This window comes from Erithacus rubecula, assembly GCF_903797595.1.
Source record: "Erithacus rubecula genome assembly, chromosome: 4".
NCBI classification, from domain to species: domain Eukaryota; kingdom Metazoa; phylum Chordata; class Aves; order Passeriformes; family Muscicapidae; genus Erithacus; species Erithacus rubecula.
Genome location: NC_136686.1, coordinates 1,824,927 through 1,852,407, shown reverse-complemented (window position 1 = coordinate 1,852,407; position 27,481 = coordinate 1,824,927). Strand labels below are relative to the sequence as shown.

General features: G+C 45.4%; 2 protein-coding genes across 2 annotated transcripts; both read left to right on the top strand.

The window, feature by feature from the left end:
• The first annotated feature begins 3 nt into the window (after positions 1-3).
• Positions 4-4,421, top strand: LOC306801222 (aldo-keto reductase family 1 member B1-like). The gene is made up of 10 exons (XM_079304082.1): positions 4-115; positions 197-364; positions 613-729; positions 1,449-1,526; positions 1,741-1,863; positions 2,362-2,462; positions 2,633-2,714; positions 2,812-2,895; positions 3,007-3,089; positions 3,782-4,421. The coding sequence occupies exons 1-10, from the start codon at positions 5-7 to the stop codon at positions 3,822-3,824; spliced, it is 990 nt and encodes a 329-aa protein (XP_079160208.1). The 5' UTR covers position 4; the 3' UTR covers positions 3,825-4,421.
• A 2,405-nt stretch (positions 4,422-6,826) lies between these two features.
• On the top strand, positions 6,827-25,905 carry LOC306800762 (uncharacterized protein). Its single transcript, XM_079303090.1, has 19 exons — positions 6,827-6,981; positions 8,302-8,469; positions 8,792-8,908; positions 10,156-10,233; positions 10,351-10,473; positions 11,267-11,373; positions 11,495-11,576; positions 12,001-12,084; positions 12,975-13,057; positions 17,488-17,914; positions 18,142-18,309; positions 18,398-18,514; positions 19,775-19,852; positions 20,249-20,371; positions 22,717-22,823; positions 22,971-23,052; positions 23,584-23,667; positions 24,486-24,568; positions 25,285-25,905. Exons 1-19 carry the CDS (start codon positions 6,916-6,918, stop codon positions 25,325-25,327), a joined length of 2,220 nt encoding a protein of 739 aa, XP_079159216.1. The 5' UTR covers positions 6,827-6,915; the 3' UTR covers positions 25,328-25,905.
• The last annotated feature ends 1,576 nt before the right edge of the window (positions 25,906-27,481 follow it).

Below are 27,481 nucleotides of genomic sequence, written 5' to 3'. Positions count from 1 at the left end.
CGGGATGGCAGCGCTGATTGGCCGCGGGCGCGGCGCAGCCATGGCGGCCATGGCGGGGTACGTGCGGCTCGGCGCTGCTGCCAGCGCGCCCCTCATGGGGCTGGGCACATGGAAGGTGAGGCGGGCACCGCGCTGCGGGACGGGGGAGCAGCTGGGAATCCCTCACCCAGACCTGTCCTGCCCTTTTTCCCTTTAGTCCCCCCCAGGGAAGGTGACAGCTGCGGTGGTGGCTGCCATCGATGCCGGGTACCGGCACTTCGACTGCGCCTATGTGTACCAGAACGAGAAGGAAGTTGGGGAAGGGATCCAGCAGAAAATCAAGGAAGGCGCTGTGAAACGAGAGGACCTCTTTGTGGTCAGCAAGGTATGGATGAGATAGTCATGGATTATGAACATTCTGTGGTGTTTTTACAGTAGGAACATCTAACATTTAACTGGAGCACTGGAGAAGTCTGCAATGTAAATGGGTTAATTCCTGGTACTCTTTTCTTGTTTCCTGTACTCCGAGCTCACTGTGTGTGAGGAGCCCCGCTGGCCTCGTTCCACGTCTCGTTCCAAAGAGCAGGAGAGCTTTGGCCAGCAGCTCTCACTCTGCCCTGTTTTTATTTCCAGCTCTGGTGCACCTTTCATGAGAAGCCTCTGGTGAAGGGAGCCTGCCAGAAGACCCTTGCTGACCTGAAATTGGATTACCTGGATCTCTACCTCATGCACTGGCCTTTTGGCTTCAAGGTACAGCAGCAGCAGTGCCCATAACTTTGTTTCTTGTGGTTGAGTTAACAGCCCAACAATTGTTCTGGCTGGCGAGAAAATTCCATGCTTGTTATCTGTGCCAGCACTTCTCTGGTGCTCAGCTTGATCCTGGCTATGTGACTCAGGCTCTTGAGGGAATTGCTTTCCCTGTGATCCTGGGAATGATGGCCTGAAAACTAGAGAAAGTAGATGCAGCTCTCCCAGCTCCAAACATAAGTCTTTCCTGCAAACATAATGCTTTTCTTTTCTCTTGCAAATCCAATGTGTGTTCATCTCAAAATCACCCCTTGTGGGAAGGAGGGTTGCTTTTTGCTGCTTCTATGCAATTTTCCTTTGTTTGCTACAAAATCAGGGAGCAAAATAAAGTATTTCTGTTTTCCATTTCTCTCTTTAATCACCAAATCCTTGATGCAGTACAGATTGAGCTGAAGGGAGCACATGTGAGGCTGGAGGTTGTAGCTCTGACTGGTTTGTTTCCCTGTAGGTGTTTGGGTGAGCAGGGGTCCAGCAGAAAAACCTGTTCTTACAGGGAATGGTCACTGGCAAACATGCCTCAAATTCCTTCCACTTCTCAGGAAAGAATGACTGATTGCAGACAAGAATTAGCACTCTTGCATTAAAAGTTGAAGATACTGTGGTTGTGAGCACTCAAGTGGACTGGTCAAGAGATTTTCAAGCATTTTCTTTGTCACTGACAGGCAGGAGAGGAGCTGTTCCCTGCAGATGACAAAGGCATGGCTATCCCCAGCAACACAGATATTCTCCAGACATGGGAGGTGAGTTCATCCCCTGGTGAGTGGAAGAGTCACATCTTCTGTCCTCAGCAGTGGTGTTGGCTTCAGCAGTTGCAGAATTAGTTGGAAAGAATTCAGAAGTACCTGGTGACTTTTAAGAATGTACTTCCCATGAAGAAAAACAAAGCATGTCAAGAAGAATGTGTTCAGCCATGTCTTCCCCACTGCATGCTGACTGTGCTCTTCTCTCTGCCAGGCCATGGAAGAGCTGGTGGATGCTGGTCTGGTCAAAGCCATTGGTGTCTCCAACTTCAACCGTGAGCAGATTGAAAGAATCCTGAACAAACCAGGACTGAAGCACAAGCCTGCAAATAATCAGGTGAGCTGCAAAGTGACTGCAGGGGAATACTTTTCAGGGAATTTGAAGTGCTGATGACATTTAAATGAAGGGGTGGAAAAACAGAGAACAGAGTAGACAGAGCATGTGCTTTAAGTCCCTCTCTCTGGATATTTCTTTGTACAAGCAGAACCACAATATTTCCTTTTTGTCTCATCTTGTTGAACAACTAACTCTGGAGTATTTTCCTAGGAGCCATTCTCTCTGGAGGCAGGAAGAATCCTGATATGAGCAATCATTCTGACACAATGATTGACTCTACTAAAGTCTCTTAGGAAAAAAAAAATCCAAAAAGCAGCTGAAGACTCAGGGTTAAAGTTGGTGCCCTATAGAATTACAGTCTTGTATTGTCACATAGGCCACCTGCAGGGATGGGTGAAGGGCATCCTGTAATTAGGAAATTAGGATTCAGAAAAACCTCTGGAGCAAGAGAAAACTAAGTAGTTTTACAGCTCTCACTCTCTGCTTCTGTGTTGGCAGATTGAGTGTCATCCATACCTTTCCCAGGAGAAGCTGATTGACTACTGCCACTCCAAAGGGATCACTGTGACAGCATACTGTCCCCTTGGACGTCCTGATGGGTAATTTCCAAGTGGGTTTGTGTCATTTAAGTCTGAAGCATTCAGATTAATTGAGTAATGGTTCAGGTGTTTATTTATTTATTTATTTATTTTATACTTAATGGGGTTAGATAGAATCTTCCTGAAGGGATTCTTTATTGTTTCATCCTTTTCTCCCCTACTTTGTCTAGTTCTAAGCCAGAGGCACCTTCCCTTCTGGATGATCCCAAGATCAAGGAGATTGCAGCCAAGCACAACAAAACCCCAGCACAGGTTTGTATGTAGGTGCCAGACAGTGGATACCCCTGGGTACAGATCAGGAAAACAGCTGTTGGGACAGGAGGAAGGATTGAGTTGTCTGTTCTTGCAGGTTCTCCTTCGCTTCCAGATCCAGAGAAATGTGATTGTGATTCCCAAATCTGTCACCCCACAGCGCATTGTGGAGAACTTCCAGGTGAGGGAAGCAGCATCTTTTCTGATGTGAACTTGTTCTTTCATCTTGTCAATCTTGCTTCTGATTTGATTTGTTCAAAGAAGTTAAATCCAGCTGGTTTTCTCTTTTTAGGTATTTGACTTTGAGCTGACTAAAGAGGAGATGGCAACCCTTCTTAGCTTAAACAGAAACTGGAGGATCTGTGCAATGGTCACGTAAGTGACACTTTGTGTCCTTCAAACTCTTACACTTTCAATTATCTTTATTCTGATCTTACAGGAACTGGTATAGCTGTTCAAATTGGGTATGTTTTGAAATATGAAATAATTTTGGGGGATGTCCATCTGTTGTTATACTTTCACTTTATTGACTGAAAGGCAAGTATGAGTCGTGCTGTGTATTCATTGTAAACCCATTCCCCAGGAAACTTCATATGCCTGGAATTCCAAAATGAGAGTTTTAGTTGATGACTTTGGCTGTCTCTATGTGGGAGAAATGAGCATTGGGTGGTTTTAAACTTAGGGTAATTTTTTTTCTGTGGGGTATTATAAATTGATGTCAGTTCTTACACGTGTGGCTGTGGTGGGGAATGTCTATCTGTTGTGCAGTGGAAAGCACAGCTGCTTGCAGATATGCACCTTGAAACCCAAGACAGGAAGTCTGGGCTGCAAGGCCACAGAAACTGCTGCTATTTCTTCATTCAATTTTAACTCTTTATCTAGAATGTAACTTGGTTCCACCACTGTTCAGTGCCTGAATAACAGAAAAAGGCTGGAACTTGTTGGTCCTAATGTTCATTCTGCAGTTACTCAGTCCAGAGCCTCCTTTGAAGGCTCCTCTGTACACACACTGTTCTATATAGAATTATTTTAGCCTTGAGTAATCTTTCCTCTTTGATTTCCTCCAGGTGCAAAAATCACAAGGAATACCCTTTCAATGCAGAATACTGAAGATGTGGTTTTTTTCTGCCTTCTCTCAGGCCTCCAGGGTCTAATGAGTTTCTACCATTGCCTCAAATTGTGCACTATGTAGCTTACACTGTATCCCTTTGGCCAGCAAAGGCACAGGATATGTGCTCAGTGACTTTGGGTTTTCTTCTTTAGTGGAAGGAAATTGAACAGTTGTTCTGAAGAGCAAAATGTGGGCTATGGTAATTCTCATTGTGTGAGTGTCTCTGCATGGCTGAAATAGCAAAGGAGAAAACAGAAGGATGAGGGAACTAGCAACTGATTTTATCTACTGTCTTGCATCAGCACCACTTAAGGCTGCAGGGTTAGGGATATGTAAGTGCAGGAGGAAAAGCCATCCTGAATAATCACATAATCACTGCCTGAAGGTAAAAAAACAAAATTAACTTCTAGAGTACAGCCCAAAGATTTCTGGGAAAGAAAAATAAATGGAAGAAGTGTCTGGACTTAGAGATGGATGCCAACTCATTCTGGGCCTTATTTTAGTCACTTTTTTTACAGGCTGAAACTGGACAGAAACTGATGTTTGATTTCATTCTTGACCAAAATAAAAATGTTTGGATTACTGCTGGTTTGGAAGTTTCTGTTTCTGTTCTGTTCTGTTCTTCTGTTGTTAAAATTAATAAACTAAGAAGCTTGCATTAACAGTGTAGTTGGAAATACTCATCCCTATTCAATTTTAAATGATGTCACAAGAGCACTGAGATCTTGTCTTGATCAAAAGTTGAATAATTTTGTATTACAAGCATTGACATAGCAATGCTGGAAAGAGCAATTGAGCAGGACAAACAGTATGGACTGTGGGTCCACAGCATTTGTGAAGTTCAATTAGGTATGAGAGCCCAATGCTGACTGACTCAGTGCTCAGGGCTGTACTACTATTTAACTCAGTGTGCAGGGGCTGAATACACTTAGACAAGCTTGAGCTGCTTGCATTGTGCATCACTGGGTGCTAGGTGTGAGTGCATGGATGAAAGGTGCTTGACAGATGACAGAAAGGCTGGAGAGAAAGAGGACTGCATGTCACAGGAGCATCAAGAACTTGCCCTGATTAGGAGTTAAAATAACTGGATATAATGAGCCATGACTGACCACTTGGTGCAGAAAAGAATTGGAGGAGGAGTCTTGGTACATATGGTGTGAAAATGCCAGGAGAACAGTAACTGGAAGTGCTGGAAAGCTCTGTGGTGGAAGTGGGGACTGCTCTGGCTTCCAAGCTGTGCTGACATTGATCTAGCTTTGCAATAAAATACTACAATAAAACAGACTATGGGGGAAAAATCACTACACCCATGCAGATATCCAAAATTATGAGGACACGAGGTGTAAGAGCATGTGTTAGTGCTGAGCCACTGCCCAGAGCCTGACACAGGTCAGAGTCCCCCAGCTGAGGCCACACTGACTCACTGGAGTATTTTATGAAGGGTTATGCATTCACTGTTGTACATTGTGAGTATTTTCAGCTATCATTCTGTCATTTTATCATCCAAGACTCCTTCAGTGCACAGGTCACATTCTCTCTGCCAGGCTTTTCCTTCATTGGTGCACTTGGTGCATCCAGTTCAGCACTATCACATTGCCTGGTGTTCCCTTACCCCGTGACAGATGCAAAAAGAACTTGGCCTCTCTATGTGATTGAAAAGAAAGAAGCCTTTGTTAATGAGGTGTGAACAAAACTTGTGCTTTTGGTTTGAGTTTAGGTTATGAAAGACAGGACAATGGACCTCGGATACATAACAGCAAATGCAAACCTGCTGCCCAAAATCCTTTCTAAAGGGCAGAGGATCTCTCAGTCAAGAAGCCATTGGGGGAAAAACCCCAGATTAGGATGGCAGCAGGTCTGTCATGGAAACAGCTTGTCTTTAATACTATACTCCTAATATCACAATCTTTCTGTTGATTTTACTGTCCTTCGAACCAAAGCCCAAGAATCTGAGCATGCTCAGAGCAGATTTACGGATAAGGAATTCACAGAGGGAAAAAAAAGTAAAAGGCAAACACTGTTACATAACTATTTTGTGATGTTAACTGAAACGTCACATCCTGCTGAGGATGGCTGATGGTGCTGACAAAAAACAGGAGGCTTACTGAGACAAACTGCTGTCTGCTTACTGTTGTAAGCAGGGCAAAAAAAGAGGTACAAAGCAGCCAAGCATCTGCTGTGGGAAAGGCACATAGAGAGAAATGCATTACTATGTTGGCAGCTGATGCTCACACCTGTATAAATTCTCCAAGCACGGGCATGCAGCAAAGTTCTAACATAACATGTATTATTCTTCAGCACATTTCATAGAACATTAAAAGAAGCCTCTTCCAACACTAAAAATAACATTCTCCTTTAAAATAACTGCTTTATAATCTACCTCTACAAAGGAGGTCACTTTTCCTCTCGTGTTATCAGGAGCATCGTCTCACCTTCGGGGGGAGCCCAGACCCCACGCTGCAGCTGCGGGGGCTCCGGGAGAAGCAGCTCTACCCCAGACCAGGAAAATTAATCCACAAACACCAGAGTGTTATGCCTAAAAAGAAGACAGATTAGTCCTTTTTGCTTTATTCGAATAAAGGGAAAGGCCATAGGGCATTCCCCTGGGGTCTCTCGAATTTTTGGAGGACGTAATCCCAATTTCCTGGCAGGATTTCCCTCTCTCCTTCCCCATGGGCTTGAGAGGAACAGACTTCCAGCAACGCCTGATACCTGAGATTCCCCTCTAATATATAACCCCCCTTTTTAATTTTTAATTCCTTTAGAATTCATAGTTTTCCCCCATTGCTTCTTTCCTCTTTCAACATCCAATGTCATTTATCGGCAAACCTACAGCTTGTTTGTAAAGCCAAACATCTTTTTTTTTTTTTTTTTTTTTTTTTTTTTTTTTTTTTTTTTTTTTCATTCACCAATCAGTAGAATCCATCCCATCGCTTCTTTTATCTCTCAGTACTGGTTTTATCTACCAGTAAGGACAAACCCGTCATTCCTGCCGCCGGGGCTGTGGCTGTCCCGGGTCGGGGCGGGCACGGCGCTGCCTCCTTAAAGGGCAGCGCGGGCGGTGCCAGCGGGCAGCGCTCCGGCTGAGCCATGGCCACCTCCGTGCAGCTCTACACCGGGGCCAGGATGCCCGTCGTGGGGCTGGGCACATGGAAGGTACCGGGGGAAGGTAGCGGGGACAGCGCCCGCTCGCTCTCAGACTCTCGGAGGGGCTGGGTCCGCGTCCGGAGGGGTCCGGAGCGCTCGGGGATGGGCAGGGAGCGGGGACAGCTCGGTGTCACATCGCCCCCTGCCATCCCCGCCATCGGTGACATGTACCCCCTGCCATCGGTGACATGTCCCCCCCGCCATCCCCGCCATCGGTGACATGTACCCCCTGCCATCCCCGCCATCCCGCCAGGATGCCGCCGAGGATGCTCGGTCCCCCTCGAGCATCGGTCTCCGCTGCTTTTGAAGCCGCTTTCCCTGCTGTGCCCTCCATCCCTGCCGTCCCCCTCCTGTCGCCGGACAGAGGTGACCCTTGGGTGTCCCCAGCCTGTGGGAGGAGCGGCTTCGTCCCTCCGTGCCCGCCCGGGATGCGCGGATCACATCCATCCTGCATCCCCTGCTATCGCGACATCCCATCCCTCCTCCATCCCCTGCTATCGCGACATCCCATCCCTCCTGCATCCCCTGCTCTCCCGCGGCTCCCCGGTCCCCTCTCCTGCCCCTTCCCGTGCCACTGCACTGAGCGCTTCCCTGATGCTTCTGTGCTGAGTAACTCTAATCTGGGCGAGGTCCCCGGGAATCATCTGGTCACAGGGTGTGGCTTTAGAAAACCATCCATGCGTTTCAGGCAAGTTCTGACAAAGAGGTTTGCACTCTTGTTACGATGACTACAGAACCACTGGTCTATACAATTCCTGGGTTTTTGTGAACAAGATATGCCAACATCTCATTGTGCACAGCTCTCAGGAGCCCTTTCAGGGTATAGGAACACAAAGAATTGCACACATCCTCTGTCTCTGAAGGAAGCAGCTGACATAAAGTTCAAATTACAGGTGGGATGTGCCCCAGGACAAGGATTTAGGATGTGCCTAGATCACAGTACAACACTCCAAAGTGATGTGGATGACTAAGGTGTAGACCACTGCCCTCCCCATAGAATTTTCCTAGCTGGGCCATTTGAATTTCTTTTCTTAGACACAGCACTGGGAAGCAAGGAATGTTGAACAAGAGGCCCTGCAGAGCTCCCTGGCACCAAACTCGGTTCCCCCTGGTCTGTCTCTGGCAGGGTTGGGGGCTTTGTTCTGCCTGGCTGCTGGCTGAGCCTGCTTGGGAATGGGGCTATGGATAAATGGCTGGAGCCTGCATCTGTAAGATTAAGAGAGCTTTAAGAACATGGTATGGAAAAAACTTAAACCCCCATTGTATGTGTTTCTTTAGTTGCTGGATAACTGTATGCTTTGGTTTGGGATCTGAACCTTCTTTTTGCAGTCTGAAGCAGGGCAAGCAAAGGCTGCAGTGATGGCTGCCATCGATGCTGGGTACCGCCACGTGGACTGTGCCTATGCATACCACAATGAGAGTGAGATTGGGGAAGGGATCCAGCAGAAAATCAAGGAAGGGGCTGTGAAAAGAGAAGATCTCTTCGTTGTCAGCAAGGTAAGGTGACCTAGGATCCAGGGGAAAGCTGTGTGCCAATGTATGCATAGAGGGAAATTCAGAGCAGTGGGGAAAGGCTGTGTGCTATAGTGTGGAGTAATTAGGAGAATAGCTCAAACCCATACAGCTAGAAACTTCTTTTTGTCATTGCATTTTGTAGAGCATTATTTAAGATATGTTTTACATTCTTCATTTTCATGGGACTGTTCAAAATAACGTGCTAAGTGGAAATGGTCCCAGAAAGTGTGAAAACTTTTTTTCCTTCTTCAGGAAAGAGCTTTAACCCAGGAGGTCACAATCTGCCTTGTTTTTTTTTCTCTAGCTGTGGTCCACTTTTCATGAGAAGTCTCTGGTGAAGGGAGCCTGCCAGAAGACTCTTGCCAACCTGAAACTGGATTACCTGGATCTCTACCTCATGCACTGGCCTATGGGGTTCAAGGTACAGCAGCAGCAGTGCCCTTGGTTGTCTCTGCTGGGAGAGCTCCTCAGAAGTGCCAGGAGCACTTGCAGCACCACTGCTGCTCCAGGAAGAGCCTGTGCCTGCTGTGCCAGCTCTGCTCTGGAGCTGCCAACCTGTCCTGCTCTCTGGTCTCTGCCTGCACTGTGTACTCTGCCCTCCTGATAATGGGGAGGCAGACCCAGCACCAAGGTCATGCCTCTGGCTGCAAGATTGACTCATGCTGCTTAACTTTGGGCTGGATTATCTATCTTTTCCTGCTTTGAGGGAAGGAAGACTGTACCTTGCTGCCTGACAGAAATACCTTCCTCTGCATGTTACAGAAACAGAGAACAAGAGAATGTTTCTGTCTTCCATTTCTTACTGTAATCAGTGAGTCCTTAACACAGTACAGATTGAGCTGAGCTTTGCTGTAGGAGTCTTAAAGTTGTTCCACAGACCTTGGATTTCTAAAGGTGAGACTTTCTGACATCCATGTCAGAAGTGCATGAAATACATCTCATTCTTCATGTACTCCAAAGGAGCTGAGGGCTCAGTCTGTGTCTAGTCTTGGCTTTTTCTTTCTGCTGCAGACAGGTTAAGATCCCCATCCTATCTGTTGCTTTTGAGCTTGTCAACTGTTTGTCACACTGGCAAAGCTGTCATGGTTAGTTTTATGTGAACAAAGAGTTTGAATAAAGTGTCATGGCATAATACTCTGACATCTGCACGCTGGAGGTGGAGCAATGTGGGGATGTGAGGTTCTATTTCTGAATTTGTACATCCAGGGTGTTCTGATTTGCCACCAACTTAAACTGAGGCTCCCCTCACAGGACACATGTGTGTTTACATAGTGCCTGGTTCAGCAGATGTGGCTTAGCCTAAACCTGACTTAAATGTTCCTGGGATTTTAACAGGTCCTTAAAAAAACCCAAAACTAACAGAACAAACACAGTTCCCTCTTAAAGGAATAATAGAGGAGTACAGGAAGCTTGTTTGCTCCACAAGTGCTTGACTTGTTCATCTCTATGTGTTTTAGTGAGTCACCACTTTGCTTGGTCTAGGACATACACGTGAATTCCTACTAGGAATGATTCCTGATCGTTCCTACTAGGAATGATTGCTGGCAAAATTGCCAGGAAAAATGGAGACAAATATTAGTATTTTCTGCACATGGTCTTCAGTTGTCTTGGTATTAGCTTGCCAATAAAAATAATCAATCTGTTTCAATCTGTTTTTTTCACTGACAGGCAGGAGAGGAGCTGTTTCCTGCAGATGACAAAGGCATGGCTATCCCCAGCAACACAGATTTTCTAGATACATGGGAGGTGAGTTCAGCCATGGTGGGAAATCATGTTAGCTATTACTGGAAGTAATTACTGGAAGCCACACAAGGAATAAAATATATATAATATATAACATACACTGGTGCTTCTCTGTGCCAGGCCATGGAAGAGCTGGTGGACTGTGGGCTGGTAAAAGCCATTGGTGTCTCCAACTTCAACCATGAGCAGATTGAAAGAATCCTGAACAAGCCAGGACTGAAGTACAAACCTGCAAATAATCAGGTGAGCTGCCAAGTGACTGATTTTGTTGGATTATAAAGATCCAACTAGAGCTGAATGAGGAGATGCAGTTTTAACTTCTATACAGATGCAGAGCATTTACACACTAGTGACTTCTTGGTGTATACCCTGATTTATGTAAAATAAAAAATAAAATGTTTTTATACACATAAACATTTTAAAAAATCACCTAGTCTTTGCATACAGCAGCCACTGCCCTTTTGTATTAAGGAGCTGCAGAAGTTTATGCCTTCAAGGGGTCTTGGACAGATTCAGACACCTCTTACAGTTCTGAATTCAGTACTTCTTGCAGATTCACTAAGAGTACCAAGTTCCCTCAGTCTTCAGAGCCTGCCAGTCCTTCCTTTGTCTGTAGTTGCAAAAAAAAGCATGCATCTTTGTCCAAAACTATAGCACATGAGTAAGGGGCACTAATTTATAAGAATGGGAGCTTTTATGTCTAGAACAGACAGAGGGGAAGAACAGGACAGATGCAGCATGTCCTTCTCATCCCACTCCACACCATTGCTGAATATACAAGTTTTCAATATTTGCTAAGCTACTGCTTAGAAATCTGACAAGAACCTCAGAACATGCCAAAGAACCCAGAGGTGAGCCTTATGAAATGTTCTTTCCCCAGAGCAAAGGCCTAGAGCTACAAGAGATCTCAGAGCTGAATAATACTTTGCAAAGACTGGCACATGAGGATAAATAGCAGCTTTTAATGCATTGGGAAACAATCCCTGCAATAAGTCACAGATGTATTCCATCAATATCTGTACTCTTCTGCTGGCAGATCGAATGTAATCCATACCTGACCCAGGAGAAGCTGGTGAACTACTGCCAATCCAAAGGGATTGCTGTGACAGCCTACAGCCCCCTTGGCTCCCCTGACAGGTCATGGTAAGGCTGCTTTGCAATTTGTGAGGGTGGCATGGATAACACTTGGAGCACTGAGACACCAGGTGTACTATTAGACATTGATCTCAAAACAGATTTCTGGTGTTATCTCTCCTCTGTGTAGGGCTAAGCCAGAGGATCCTTGCCTGCTGGATGACCCCAAGATCAAGGAGATTGCAGCCAAGTACAACAAATCCACAGCCCAGGTACATGGATGCCAGACTGTAGGTAGCTCTTGCTGTAACACAGATAATAATAATGCAGAGAACAGGCTGGCTCTGTTCCCAGTCACCTCTGGTGAGAGGCAGCAGTGCAGGGTCTGTTTTCTGTGTGACCTGCAATTCACACTCTCAACTGTCCTCTGAATGTCATCATGAAAACATTTTATTGACTCATCTTCAAATGCTGGAATGTTTTGGTCTTCATCTCAAGTCCTCTTGCAGAGAATGAAATCTTGATAGAAAAGCAGGAAGACCTGACTGGCCCAAAACTGGATGGGAAAGGAGAGAGGCTCCACCACATTGCTCTTCAGGCAGGGATCAGAATTATTGGAAACAGGGATAAGAGCTGTTGGAACAGGATGTGTTTCTTCCAGAGCAAGAGGAATGATTCAAATGTCTGCTCTTGTAGATTCTCCTTCGCTTCCAGATCGAGAGAAATGTGATTGTGATTCCCAAATCTGCCTCCCCACAGCGCATTGCAGACAACTTCAAGGTGAGGGATCAGGGGTGAGCTGGGTGCTGCCCTGCAGGGATGGCTTGGCTCCTCCCTGTGCAGCAAGGGAGAAGATCCTTTATCATTCTTCCCAGCTCAGGCAAGAACACCAGGCTTTTTGCCTGTTTACACACTCTTTGAGATGCTCATCTTTTTTCATGCTTTATTTTAGCTTTATATTAACAGAGCCATGGAAATGAAACTGTCTCATGGTGACAGCAGCAAACAGCTGCTAAACACAGTTCAGTCTTGACATCTTTTCATAATCTGTACACAAAGACTCTTCTAACTTCCAACTTATTAAGGGTTAAACTTTAGGTTACAGTTGGAGAGCAGGAATGAACCAAGTGGTTTTTTAGTATGCTGGTAATTCTAGCAGTCACTTTACATGGTGTCTTGTATTCTGCACACTGGAGATGAATTGCCACATGGTTTTTCACTGGCACTTGAGTGCAGCAGCACACCACAAAAGGCTTGTGTAGAGCAAGCAGTGTTAAGAAAACAGCTGTACAAACCATTTTGCTCTGTTGTTAATTCAGTGGTCTTGGACTGCAACTGGTCATTGGGATTTCAAAAAGCCTAGACAGATTAAGTGAAATATGGAAAACTTGTAGATGTGCCTTTGGAATAGGACAGAAAGAGGAAACTCTCACAAGTGGCAGATGCAAGAGCCTGCCAAGTGTCCTGGAACAGCTGGCATGTGTAATGCAACTTTGGATGGATTTTTCTATTCCCTCTGCCAATGCAGAGAGATACAGAGAGATGCCTTTTTCATGAAGCAGTCACATCTTCTAACCAGCTACCCTCCCTTGCAGACTTGCTCTTTAATTTTGTGGATTTTGCTTACAGCCTCTGCTTTGTTCAAATGTCCCAGCTGTTTCTCTTTTTAGGTGTTTGACTTCAAATTGACTAAAGAGGAGATGGCAACTATTTTCAGCTTTAACAGAAACTGGAGAGTCTATACAATGAAGATGTAAGTGGGAGCATTCAGTATTTTTCTCCAAACCAATAATTATGAATACTATATACACAGAGGTTTTACATCTAAATACTGCCTAGAATGCCAACAGCCTGAATGACAAAGTGATTGGGATGTTCCAAGTGTATGAAAAACACATACTATAGAGGAAAACAAATCTGGAATGAGCTCATCCCTCAGAGTTCAGATCCCACCTTAGTGGCTTATTTAAGCAAAACTAGAAAGAAAAATTATGACTAAAACAAAGTCTTCTATTCACTGCAGGGGCAAAACTCACAAGGATTACCCATTTGATGCAGAATACTGAAGATGCTCATATCCTGCCCTCCTTCAGAGATTGGCCTGATATTCTTCCTATCAATGGATCTGACTTTTTTAGTGCATTTCTCCTCCTGCAGCCAGTGAAGCCACAGCATATGTACCCAGTGATCATCTTTTGTTTATTCTTTCTGAAAGACACAGTAAAATTGTTCCAAAAGAATAAAATGGGGGCTGTAATAATTTCCTGCGATAATTTTAGCAAGGGAGAGACTTTGAAACACACTGTCACATTTTAAATTTATATTGCATCAATGCAACAGGCTCAGGAGGATAGTTGGCAGTTACAGGAGAAAAATCTGTGAAATAAAGACCAGCAGTTTTATGATCCCAGAAGTAACTGAGAAAGGAGTTTTTCTTACTTAGGGAAAGCCTTCCCTTAGGATAAAACCCAAACCAGCTCCCAAAGCAGAACTGCACGGGTGTGTGGTCAGCAGTGTTTTCAGCCAGGTTTCCTCCTGGGCGTGTGGATTTTCCCTGGGCCAGCCCTTTCCCCATTTCCCTGCAGGCAGCAGAGGGCAGCCATCCCTCAGCCACCCAGCAGTGCAGGGACATCCCTGATGTCACACAGGGCACCTGGCTGCTGGCACTGGGAGCTCAGCCCCCTGTCAGCCTCAGGGCTCAATTCTGGCTACAGCTCCAGCCCCTCCAGCTCCATCCTCCTCCCCGTTCAGCCCAGCCACCCATCCCACTGCCCTTGGCCCCACAGCCCCAGGGGAGATCAGGAGGTGTTTGCTTTTGGGGCTGTGTCACTTTTCTGCTCCCAGCTTCTGGGCAGGTGACCAAAAACAATTATGAAGTTGCACACTGGGTTTCAAGGCAAAAGAGCAAAACCTTTGCTCAAGAAAATGAGCTCCTAATGGACTTATTTCCAAAATTTCCACTGGCAATTCACAAAAATTCACATTTGCTTTGCAGCTTCCTAAAGGAAGCAACCCAGAAGACCTTCTGTAATCCCCAGGCCGAGATGAGACTTAGCTCTCCTGAAATCAAACACATATTTTTATTGAACCATAAATATTACTATGATGCAAAAGTTTGGAGCACTGTCTTTTTAGTGAATACTTTCTCCATCATGGGCTACCCAGTCACCAGAGAGCCTTCAGGGGTTTCCTTGTTCAAGCATAACTCATCCACCAGTTGCACTCACCTTAAAGGAATTAAGTCCTTTCAGCATAGATCTCCCTGGTCTCCAGAAGTATTCCTGAGTCACAGTACAGTGAAATTCTGGCATGGGACAGGCTGTTTATATCTGTTTCAGTGGTTTCCACACAGGTCACCACTGCCATCCCTTGATACCATCTGCAAGTTTTGTTCTTTACATTCCTCCCTGCTCCTAATTGAAAGATACTATAAAGATTTGTTTCTCCCTTATTCAAACTCCATCTTTAACACAATCATCATCTTAACTGCATATTCATTATAAACCCACCCCTTGTCCCTGCAGACCAGTGCAGTTAACACCTCACCAGTGTGAACATATGACACATATCCCAAACCCATCCCTTCTCCCACAGACAAAGTTATCAGCATCAACACTGCAACAGTCAACATATTTTCAACTGCTTCTAAAACACTTTCCAAGCTGAACTCCCAGCTCTACCCTTGCTTGTGCCACTAATCTGCCCATCTTCTGGCATGCACCAAAAGTACAGTGTATGTAAGTTACTCCTTGATTTCCCAACAGCTTATCAAGTGATACCAGTACTAACTGTGCTCAGACCTTGGGGCTTTCAGGCATGGCATCAGGGATCACCACTTTTTCAGGGTCTCCTCCCCTTTGCCTGTAAACAGAGTCCAGCAGTCCAAACAACTGGGGAGGAGTCTCATCTGTGGGATCAGCAGGATCAGATGATTTCTCCCCACAGCCTTTCACTGGTGGGTCCTAAAACCTTTCTCCCTTGGGAAGGGTAGCAGAGAGCCCAAACTTCCCAGAACTCTGCTCTTAGAAGGCAAAAATCTGTATCCCACTTGCTTCAGTTTCCCATTACTGACACAGCCATTGCAGGGACAGTTGCTGCACGTGCTCAATATTTCTGCAATTTCACTCTGAGCAAAGGACAGGCAAGAGAGCACTCACATTCTGGGGAGCAGCACTCTCACCTCCAAGGCCTTGCAGCCTTGGGCTGCCTGAAGAGGCTTTGTTTTCACTTTGCCATCAGCTTTCAGAAAGCATCTGTTTCTCTCTTCCAAGACATCTTCCTACCAAGCCCTGGTGTGTCCTCCCTTCAGGCAATTGCACACTGTGTGTACTCCCTCCTGGACATGCACTGGCTCTCTACTTCCACTGCTGTGTGTTCCCAGAGCCAGGATCATTGCTCCTTCCACAGTTCTTCTCACTGATCCACTTCTTGGCTGTGCCCCCCTGCCCAGGTTTCCCCTGCTGCACTAAATCTGCCCTTGCCACACAATATTCACCAGAGAGGGGTGGTGGGATCACTGCCTCATCCTTGGCTGTGCCCAGAGCTTGTTATTTCAGCAGGTGTGGTTAAGGGACAAAAGCATGAGGACAAAAAGCATCACCAGCTCTAAGAATTTGGGAGATCCACCAAGATATGCTCCTGGCCAAGGTCTCCTAGAGTCAGGGCTGGCCAAGCCCTTCAGATCTGCCTCCTGGCATCCAGGGGGTGAACTCAAACCTCCCACTGAGCAAGATAAATCTACCTCCAGGTGAAGCAGAAATTCCTGCAGTGCTTCCCAGCCATTCAAGCTTGAAACCTGCATGCCCTCACCTCCAAACCCTGCTTTAAGCCATGCCTGTGTCTGTGGGTAGCTCTGAGGTTGCAGAGATGATCTGAAGTTGTAGAGATGATCACACCTTGCAGCACTGTCACCTCCCTACTTCACCTTCATGTTTTTCAGCGTGCCACTGGGTGTCTCTGGTACACACTGCTGTTAAGGACATACCCACTTCCATTATTTTGGGCCCTGTTCTCAGATTCTAAACACTGTTGATCATCCAAGTCACAGCCTGTGGTGAAATTACAGTTGCTAAATGCAAAGACAGCAAAACAAACTGAAAACTCATGATGTTACACCCTATTTCAGTGCATGTGGATCAAGGGGGGGAAAAAAAGAAAGCAAGGATCTCTTCCCCCTCACAGTTCCTCATTGTCAGCAGTCTCTGTAAAGACATGGCCATGCTATCAAGGACACAGGGCACAAGATTTAGCAGGCTGGCTGACACAGGGTGACACGTGCAGTACTTCTTCCTCTGTCAAGGCACCACCAGACCTTCGGGAGAGGCGAACAGAGGAGAGCTGACTGACCTTACAGAGCTGAGGGGGAAGAGCTAACAGCACAAACAAAATACAGAACTTCTGCCTGAATCCCCTTGGGACAGGATGGAGGCATCTCACTGACTTGAAACCACGAGGGAAAATTTAGCCCGAGAAGTAAGAGAGAAGCACCAAGTTGTATAAAGGTTTTGTGATCCAAGTGAAAGCACATTGCATCCTGCCAGGGATGCCTGATGGTGCTGACACAAAACAGGAGGAACATTAAAGAGCAAAACCAATTACCTTGCAACCCTTAGCTAAACGGAGCAAGAAATATGAATCTGCAGAGAGGCACTCAGAGAAAACACTCTCACCTGAAGAAACTCTCCACACATGAATCAGCAAAGCCTCCCAGGCAAGTCTGGCTTTTTCCATTGCGCTGTGACGTCTTCAGCAGAACAGCAAACGCTTGTCTGCAGAAGCATGGAAGGCAGATTCTGGTGTGAGACTGCTGGCCAGTGCCCTGTATGATTACAATGTGCTTTTTATTCTGCCATGTCCTCAGCACTTCCCTAAAGACACAGGGACAACACGATCCTTATGTCACTCGTTAAAATGTCACTGCTTCCCTTTGGAGACTTCCAAAACACTTGCAAAAAACCTCTTCTACAATCCAAAATAAAGCTGGGGTTTTTTTGCTTGTTTTTTTTTTTTTTGTTTGTTTTTTTTTAGTTATTTATTTATTTTTTTACTGACTCTATCCTGAATTACTCCTAAGCCACGGCTCGCAGTGGAAGCCGCGTTTGTCCCACTTGGTGCAGGAACAGCTTCTCCCGGCTCTCAGGAAACAGGCACAAGGAGATTTTTGCTGTCCTGTCCCTGTATCAGCACACAGGGCCACCAAACTCCGGCCAGGGGCACCAGCCCGGGTCACCATCCCCGACACGGGGCTCAGCGCTTGGCGGACGAGGCCATCAGCCCTTGGGGAGCGGGGACACAGCGCTGTCCCATGTCCGCTCTGTCACCCCCAGCCCTGGGTGAGGCTCCAGGGGACCGAGGGGCTGCGGGAGGGTCCCGGGGGCCAGGGCTGTCCTACCCAGCCGGGTTGGGGCCGATCCCATCCCCGGCACGGCCCCGGCTCGGCCCGGGCTCGGCCCGCCCCCGCAGCCCCGCGCTGCGCCGGGCGGGGCGGGCCCGGCCCCGCTCGCTATTAAAGGCGGGGGCTCAGCCGCTGCTGGTGTTTGCGGCCATGGCGACCTACGTGCAGCTCAACACCGGCGCCAAGATGCCCATCGTGGGGCTGGGCACCTGGAAGGTACCGGGCCGCGCTCCCCGGGCCGGCGGCGGGAGGGACGGGGGGAGGAGGGAGCGCGGCCGGGCCCTGCGAGCGCTGCGGCACCCGCCCAGGCCGCTGCTGCCATCTCCTCTTATTTAACCGAGCTTTGCTGTGACTATGGTGGCTTTCTTAGCTTTATCTTACCGTGAGAAAGGTCTTCAGTGCTGTGCTGATGAGGGGGTTTTTTTGCCATGGCTTTTTTTCAGTCCCAGCCGGGGAAGGTGACAGCTGCGGTGATGGCTGCCATCGATGCCGGGTACCGGCACTTGGACTGCGCCTATGTGTACCAGAACGAGAACGAAGTCGGGGAAGGGATCCAGAAGAAAATCAAGGAAGGTGTTGTGAAACGAGAGGACCTCTTTGTCGTCAGTAAGGTACGGGTCTGGTGATGTAGGATGTGCAGAAGAGTTCCAAGAGCTTAAACCCAGGAGGTCACAATGTGCTTTGGCTTTTTGTCTCCAGCTGTGGTGCACGTTTCATGATAAGCCGCTGGTGAAGGGAGCCTGCCAGAAGACTCTTGCTGCCCTGAAACTGGATTACCTGGATCTCTACCTCATCCACTGGCCTCTTGGTTTCAAGGTACACTACCAGCAGTGCCCTTGTCTCTGAGTGGCAATTATGAAGAGTTATGTAGCTTTATAACCCAGTGATTCCTTCAGTTGCACAAATCATCTTCTGTATATTGTGTAACAACACTGCTGTGGTGCTCAGCTGTACTGTGGCCATGTGAGCCAGGCTGCTGGTTTTTACCTCTGAGATCCCTGCTTGCTTGGCATCTGCTGCCCTTCTGGTCCTGGAAGGATGTGGGGATGGTCTTCCCTGCTGGAAGCAGAAGTTATATCTCTTTCCTTTTGATTAGTGCTTGTATTCCCTTCTAAGAGTCCAAAGTTATGCTTAGTGTGGTTCCCTCTTTGTGGGAAGAGGACTGTGCTTTGCTGTCTGACAGAAGTTCTTTCCTCTGCATATTACATATGTAAAATAAGAGATTGCTTCTCTTTCATTTGTCTTTAATCACTAAGTTCTTACATACAGTCCAGTTTTTGCTATAGGAGCTTTAGCATTCCACAGGCTCTAGGGTTTGAACTTTTTAGTTCCTAACTCTTCTACAGACTGCATGCAAAGGAACTGATGTCTCACTTTTAATATGTTCAAGCTTAGGCTTTCAGCAAGTGCTTGATGAAATTTTTTCTCTTGCTACCAAGATGAATTGTTCTTTATAATATTTGTTTTTTTTTTTAATTTCACATGGACAGAAGTATCAAAGTGAAAATGTGTTGTGATATAAATAATGAGTAGAAAATAACTGGTTTTAAATGAAATTGTTACCTGGCACATAGTCCTAATTGGGACACAGGGTCTTCTAACCTTCCCTATGCCAGGAGCTTAAACTGTGAGACTCCCCATGAAAGAGCTGTCAGGAAATCTGGTCCCAAGGTGAAAACATTCCAAGTCCTGAGTGGGTCCTCATGCCTTTCACTCAAGCACTTTGTTATAAGCAGGTAACAACTGTGTATTTTTGTAAACTGGCTATAACTCTGCTTTCTGTACTACAAGTGGAGACTTTAGTTTTGATGAGCAATGGGGCACAGTGTCCATCAGAAGTATCTGTCCTTACTGGGTTGACTGTAGGCAAAAAAAGCCATAATACCAAGTGAAAACAAAACAAAAGGTTGAAGACTATAGATGGTGAGTATTAACATCTAATACATATGTAGATAATTAGTGTAACAGTAAGGATTAGTTTGTTCTGTAATTAGTTTATAGGATAATGGCTTTCAGCTGGTGTTAACCCATCCTCCTAATAACATGTGTTTGAAGCAATTTCTCTCTCACTGACAGGCAGGAGAGGAGCTGTTCCCTGTAGATGACAAAGGCATGGCTATCCCCAGCAACACAGATATTCTCCAGACATGGGAGGTGAGTTCAGCCACAGCAGGAGAAAGTTTAGACTGATGAAGGTAATGAGAGCTCAGAGACTGCTGAGAACAGAAGACAATCTTGTGTACTTAGAATTCCTTGAAAGGACTCTCTGGTACAATTGCAAATTGTGTCTTGTTTGGTGATTTTCCACTTCTGACTTGCTGTGAATTTCCATCATCTCAGAGAATGAGTCCTTTGAGCATGGGAGGCATGGTGCATATACACCAGTGCTGAGGGTTTGGGTTTGTTTTTTTTTTTTCCAAGCTTGAACTCTGAAAATCTAAATGCTTAATTTAGGTTTTTCATGAAGGAAGCAAGGCATGTAAGGAAGCACGTGTTCTTCAGGCCCTGCCTTTGTATATTAGGTGCTGACTTTGTGCTTCTTTCTGTCAGGCCATGGAAGAGCTGGTGGATGCTGGTCTGGTAAAAGCCATTGGAATCTCCAACTTCAACCATGAGCAGATTGAAAGAATCCTGAACAAGCCAGGACTAAAGTATAAACCTGCAACTAATCAGGTAAGCTGCAGAGTGTCAGAGGCAAATGTTTGGTGGTGTTCTTTTGTGTTTTCATTTGTTGTGGTTGGTTTTATAAAGAAAATTACCAAGATGTTACTCTGAAATAAGGTTGTAGGGAGAGAGACTGGAGTAGACACTGCATGTTCTTCAGGCTCACCCTCCAGCTGCTTCTGGCTGCCAAGGTGCTGGTTTTTTTATGAACTCTGTGGTATTGCTTGGAAATGTGGCAATGAGCAGCTCCAGAATCCCCTCTTGTATGAGGGGAGGAGGGGAAGTGCAGATGAGCTCTAGAAACTTCCTTGCAGTAGAGTAGGGCTTGGTGTATGTGTATATAGAGAACTGGATGGCCTTTTCACCTCCACTTCTGTGGAGAAACCAGTTTCTCTTGGTGATGACTGAGGGAATTGATCAGGATCATGCTTTATGGACTCAACACTTGAGGAGGGTTGGGAGGAAGGGGGAAATTGAGTTGGAGTGTAGGCAGTAGGGTAGAAGTTGTGTAGACAGCACTTGAGTGAAATCTTAGGAAAATTCAGGTGGCTGGAGACCTTGGGAGATGATCTGCTCAGAGGAGGATCAGACCAGGTTATCCAGGGCTTCATCCCTCTTGAAAAGCTGTGAGGATGGAGGCTGCACAGCCTCCCTAGGCAGCTCCTAGGTCACTGCTCCCTGATCCCTTGAGTGTATGGCAGGGAGAGTGTATGTTGCCTTTCTCCAAGCACCACTAAAGGGCTTGGCTTGTCTTGGACTGACCTCCTTTTAGTTACTGGAAAGGTGCTCCTAGGAAGCCTGAAACCTTCCCTTCCCCAGGCACAGCAAGCCCAGCTCCCTCAGCTTTTCCAAGTACAGCAGGTTCTCCAGCTCCTACCCATCCTGGAGTTTCTCTGCTGGATTGATGGCAGCCTGTCAGTATTTCTGCTGCTGAGGAGAGCTGGGAAGAGCACAGCTGCACACAGTACTATGAAGGTGGTAGAGCAAGGAGGAGTAGAGGTGAATGATCACTTCTCACAATTTACTGGCTGCATTTGTGCTGGCTCATGTCCAGCTCAGTCTGTTATGAGCCCCCTCCAAGTCCTTTCTAGCACAGCTGCTGAACAGGTAGTCAGGTTCCAGCCTGTGCTATTGCCAGGGGCTTTTCCTGTGTGGCTTTGTATGCAGCCTTGTTGAATTCCTTCAGGTTTTTGTTTGCCTGTTGTTTCTGCCTGAATGGGTCCCTCTGTGGCAGTCCTGCCCTTGAGTGTGTTGGTTGGTTGTTCCCCTGTTTGACATCACCTCCAAGATTCTATCTATTGAGTAGTTGAGTTACTCTGTTACTCTTAAATAGTTCTTTCTGCAACTGCTGAAGCAAAACAAATATGTACAATATGTCCTAAAAATGGAGCTGTGTGTTGTGTTTAATATTCCAGCATGTCTCAGAGGGGAAACAGGCATGCAGGCCTCTGATAACAGCAGGCAGCTAGAAGCACAAATAAAGCACTCGAGGCTGTAAACTGATTCCATGTTTTGCACTCCTTTGCTCCACCTGCCAGCCACACAAGTTTCCAGGGACTGCCCTCAGAGTGCAGCTGCAGGAGGCTCAAATGGCAGCCTAATCCAAATGCTTCTTGCTGTTGCCTGCTGAAAGAAAAGTAGTGCTTCCTGGTGTGCAGCTATCCTGCAAGTCCCTCTGTGCAAAGTATCAAGAATTCATGCTTGTTCACTGCCTCCTGACACGTGAACAGTTCCTGTTCCACACTCCTTATCTGTGCATTTGCCTGCCACAACACAAACCCACTGTGAGGGAGTTGGTGTTTTATTATACAGCTATTTTTTATGGCAGTTCATGCTGAGTGCATGTGTTTGTCAAAGGTCTGTAATGGGCAGTGTAGCAGGCAACCATTCTCAACACTTTCAGACTAGAGCTGTTGAGTGGGAATATTGACACAAAGCAAATAAAGATTAATGAAACAATTCTGACCTTGAAGTTAATATGGCAGCTGCAAAAAGTGATTATGACACTTTTAATTGAGGGTGAAAAGAGAACTTTGTACTTCCCTGGTCTGCAATCTTATTGCTGGGATTTTACAGCTCTCCTGGGGGTGCACTTTACTGTCCCATTGAGACACTTGTGGCTGGTCACCCATATACTGGAGATGATCTGGATCAGTCAAGTTTTAAGGAGTTTGGACCCTTGACTGCAAGCAGAGCTACTATGAGTAGTAGAATGGGGGTGAGGCATAGAGAAAATAAAAGACTGTGTAATACTGCTTAGAGACTGAGTTAGCAGAAAAATTAACCTGTGATTAAAAACTAATCCCTGGACTATGTTGAAGTCACTGTCAGTCTGGATGCTTTTATGTTGGCAGGTGGAGTGTCATCCATACCTTACCCAGGAGAAGCTGATCAAGTACTGTCACTCCAAAGGGATCTCTGTGACAGCATACAGCCCCCTTGGCTCTCCTGACAGACCATGGTAAGATTGCTTTGCCAGGGAGCTGGTGTGGATTATTCTGGAAGCACTGACACTACATGGGTAGCATTAATTTTTCATCAGATACAGATCCTTACTAGGCTGGACCTCTGGAGGTTTCTTGCCACTGATCTTCTTTCCTCTATGTAGGGCTAAGCCTGAGGATCCTTCCCTTCTGGATGATCCCAAGATCAAGGAGATTGCAGCCAAGCACAACAAAACCCCAGCACAGGTGGGTGGGTGCCAGGGTTCTCCTTCCTGTAGCAAAGCATGAAGGACAGTTCATAACAATGCAGAGGATAGGCTGGCTCTTCATTCCCTGGCACCTGTGGTCTTAGGTAGCAATGCAGGTTTGTTTTTTGTGTGACCTTCCATGCATGCTTGCAAGGGTGCTCTGATCATCACAAGAACCATTTTCTTGCTCCATCTTCAGATGCTGCCATGTTTGTCTTGCCATCTCAAGTGCTGTTGCAAAGAGGGGACCATTTGAATAGCCTACTCAAAATCTGGGTGAGAAGGAAAGGAATTGAGTGTCACTAAATTGCAGGGGAGAGGAGAAAGGAAGCCTTGTGGCATTCCACCACTCCTCTACTTCTCCAGGAAGTGCAGTTTAGAGTTCAGGTATAATTTGCAAAGCAACTCCAAAGATTGGGTTAATTGTGCTGAATTGTACCATTTACAGCAAGAAACTGCTAAACCATGGCTCTGCTTGCCATGGAACAGGAGCCATCTCCTCTCTGATGCAGTGATGTGCCTCTTGCAGGTTCTCATCAGGTTCCACATCCAGAGAAATGTGATTGTGATTCCCAAATCCGTCACACCGCAGCGCATTGTGGAGAACTTCCAGGTGGGTCACAGGAGTGAGCTGGGCCAGGGATGGCTTGGCTTCTCCCTGCACAGCAAGCAGTGGTCCTTTCTCACCCTTCCTGGGTGCTTTCCTCACAAGAGGACTGTGTTTTTTTGGTTTTTTTGATTTTTTTTCTCCATGAGTTTCCCTGCAGTCTCCTGAGGGCTGAACTTAGATGACAGTGGGAGAGGAGGAGTGACCAAAGCTTTGCAAACACTGTATCTTGATAATCTGAGCAGTCACATTGTGATCCTTCCTCATTCTGTGTCATGTGAATGAGTAATGTGACAGCTTATTTGGGGCCTGAGTGCTGTAGCACACCCCAAAAAACTTCTGTAGAACAAGTACTTTCAAGCAAATAGTCCTGGTGTCCATAAACCATGTTGCTGCTCTTGGTTCAGTGGTTTGGCCTGGACTCAGGATTAGGATTTTGCTTCCAAACACTCAGTGGCTTTAGGTGGAATATGGAGGTCTTGCAGCCTCTACTTTGGCATAGCACAGAAAGATGCATCCTTCACAAATGGAAGATGGAGGATTCTGCTACACAGTGTCCCAAAACTTCTTAATCCAACTGGCATGTGTAATGCAACCCAAGAGTCTATAATAGCTCCCTCTCCCACTCCAGCTAGAGGAGGCTCAGAATTTCAGAGTTGTCTTTTTGCTTTCCCTTCATGAAACAGTCACTTCCAACAAACACCCTACACTATGGACTTGTTCTTTAATTTTTTTTTGTTTTTTTCTTAATTTTTTTTTTTTTTTTTTGCTTACAAGCACTGGTTTATTCCAAGAGGTGATTTCCATTTGTTTTCTCCTGTTAGGTGTTTGACTTTGAATTGACTAAAGAGGAGATGGCAACTATTCTCAGCTTCAATAGAAACTGGAGAGCCTGTGAAATGATGATGTAAGTGCCACTTGCTTTTCTTTAGCTATTAAATTGTGACAATTCAGTAAGTGAAGTTACAGATGGTAGTCATGGCTGAAATGCAGGATATGCAAACTCAACATCCCAGAGTAAGGTTTTTTTTTTTTAAATGTTCATAACATGAGCATTTAAAACTCACCAAAACATGATGGGCATTGAGCAAACTTCAGTTGAGTCACCATGGGACTCTTTGTAGCTGGAATTGCTACAAGAGGCTTCTCATTCTTTTTTTTTTTTTTCATATTGGAGGAATGAGCATGATGCAGACTTAAAATCTCGATTAGCTTTGCTTGTGGTGTTTTGTCTTTCTTGTCACTCTAAAGTACATTACAAAATCTGTGAGTTCTTCAGGAATTGTTGATAAACATTCAAAATATGATGTGAGGATTTGTGACTTGGAAGCATAGGTCCAGATATGAAGTGTTTTTTGGAAGGCTGCAAAAAAAAGCTCTTCCTTTTTTAAAACAGCCATACCTTGACTTAGTTGTCTACAAAGCACCTCTAGGTCCCATCACCCAAACAATAGAAGGCACTCAGAATATTTTTGTTTGGAAGTGCAGCATGTCACCAAGGAAAAGAGACAGAATTTGCCTTTATGCAGTTCATGTCTTCACTTAGTGGTTCTTTGAAGTGGTTAGAGCTGCATAAAATGTCTTTGGGAGGTGAAATAATCTTTGCTTTTTGATTTCCTTCAGGTGCAAAAGTCACAAGGGCTACCCTTTCAATGCAGAATACTGAAGATGGTTTCCTGACTTTCTCCAAGCTTCCCAGATATGCTTCTGCTGTTGCCTATGAGTTCTGTGTAGCTTTTTCACTGCATCAGACACCTCTCCACAGCCCCATTTTTTTTTCCTCCTTTTTCCCCCAAAAAGATGCAGTATATGTATTCCATGACTTTGTGCTGTTTTCTTTTTTTGGAAGAAGGAAATGCTGAAATGCTTCTGAAGAGCACACTGTGTGGACTAGTAGATTTTCTTTGCCAAACAGCAAGTCTGGAATGGGTAAGCAGAAAGCATTGAGCAAGTTTGAAGAAGCAGTCACTTATTTTGGAATACTGTGATTTGGAGCTAGTGATTATTGCTGTCTGGAAGGACCAGGATTTTGGCAGGTGTTGCATAATGAAGTCTGCTTTTTTTCTGATTACTTTTGGAGATGGTTCTGTTCCTTTGTAACACTCCATGCCTTTTTCTCCTCTAATTGGAAATGTAAGTTGATTTCTAAGTGTTTTCTACATGGGTAGCTCTTTGAAAAGTGTATAGATCCTGGTTTCTTTGATATAAAAGCTGTTTTGCTTATAATAAAATACAGTTTCATTACTGTGTGTAATGAGATGGTTATTTCAGCAATGCTCTAATGGTAGTAATGCTGGAGCAGCTGCATATTCTCAGCTGTCTCTAGAGAGGATACAAAAGCAAGGAAAGTTACCATCCCCCACAAAATCATTTGTTGATATTCACTTCTTGCATGTGCCCTGGGAGCTGCCTGCTGTTCTCATGGTTAAACTTGTGGCTAATGACTCTGTGTCTCTCTTTAAATAGAACTGGTTTGGTTCTGACAGCCCATGCAGTCATGTTTAGCTCAGTTTTTATTTTACTGAGGTGATAGCATGCATTTTTGCTAATAGAAAACTTACTCCACTGAAGACTTGAAGCCCACACAGCATCCTGTGGGATTGCTCTGATAAGCAGCAGAAAACTTGCCCTCTCAGGAGGGGAGCACATGATGCTGGAAGGAATTTGGTGCTTGTACAAAATACTGTTGGCAAATACAGTAAAAATGAGTTGCCAATAAAATTCAGTGTCATTGAGCTAGCAGATCAGTAGTTTAATTCTTTGTTCAGGGAGCACAAAAAATAATAGGCTGATACTAAACTTTTGGCTTGTGAAGTGTTCGATTTTTCACAGTATTTGCATGTAGTGGTTTTAAAGCTGTTGGCACCTGAGAGCTGTTCAAGACTGTTCACAGAATGCAAATTTGGGCTCTGGTAAAAGCAATGGCTAATGTTGGGTGGGTTTCTTGTGTGTTCCTGTGAGTTTTCTAGATGTCTGAGTAGATCTGGGATGTCAGTGGTCCCTCTGAGGAGTTGGTCTAGGTCTGGCAGAAAGGGGGTTCTCTCTGAACTGATGGAAGGAGGGAGACACAAGGGCAAAGCCAATCTAAATAGTAAATGTAGGATTGTGATTCCATATTTGCATAGCAAACCTTCAAGTCAACCTGGCCAGGTTGAAGTGTTACATGATTGCAAGTTGATATCAAAGAAATTGTGAAATAGGTGGTTTATTTTCTGGTTCTGATCATAAGGAGTCATACTAATGGAAAATTACAACAAAAAAAAATCTGCTTTCTCTATGTAGTGGTTAGTATTTATTGGAAAATTTTAAAAATATTTTTGAAACTCTTTCCAGTAATGCTGAGACCAGAATTAGTTTTTGGTCACAATAATTTACAATAAGCTGAACAGACAAGAATGAGTTAATATATGAGGAGGAGAGAATCAGTGTCTGACTTGAAGCAATATGCTTCTCTAATGTTGATTCTTCTAGTATAAATGGATTATAAATCACCTTACATTCTAGGCTTATAAGCACTTAGAGAAAGCTTCAGCTGTGCAAGTGTTTTCAGGAATCTTTAATGTGATAAGCAAAGGCCTTAAGGCATCTAAAAAAGCCAGAAGAGGTGATGTCCTTTGCTTAGTCTGAGCTGTGACAGAAAACTGTTTGGGGCAATGTTGACTTTCTTGCAAATAGCATTTTTGTAACAAGTGTGTTCTGGCAAGAAGTTACATTAAGGGTCAGCGTTTCCAAAAGAGCACATCAGGTTCTGTTTTCGTTTCACTGTAACTTTATGCAAGTTTGTGCCTGAAATTTTCCATTCTGGAAGTAGGAATTTTAC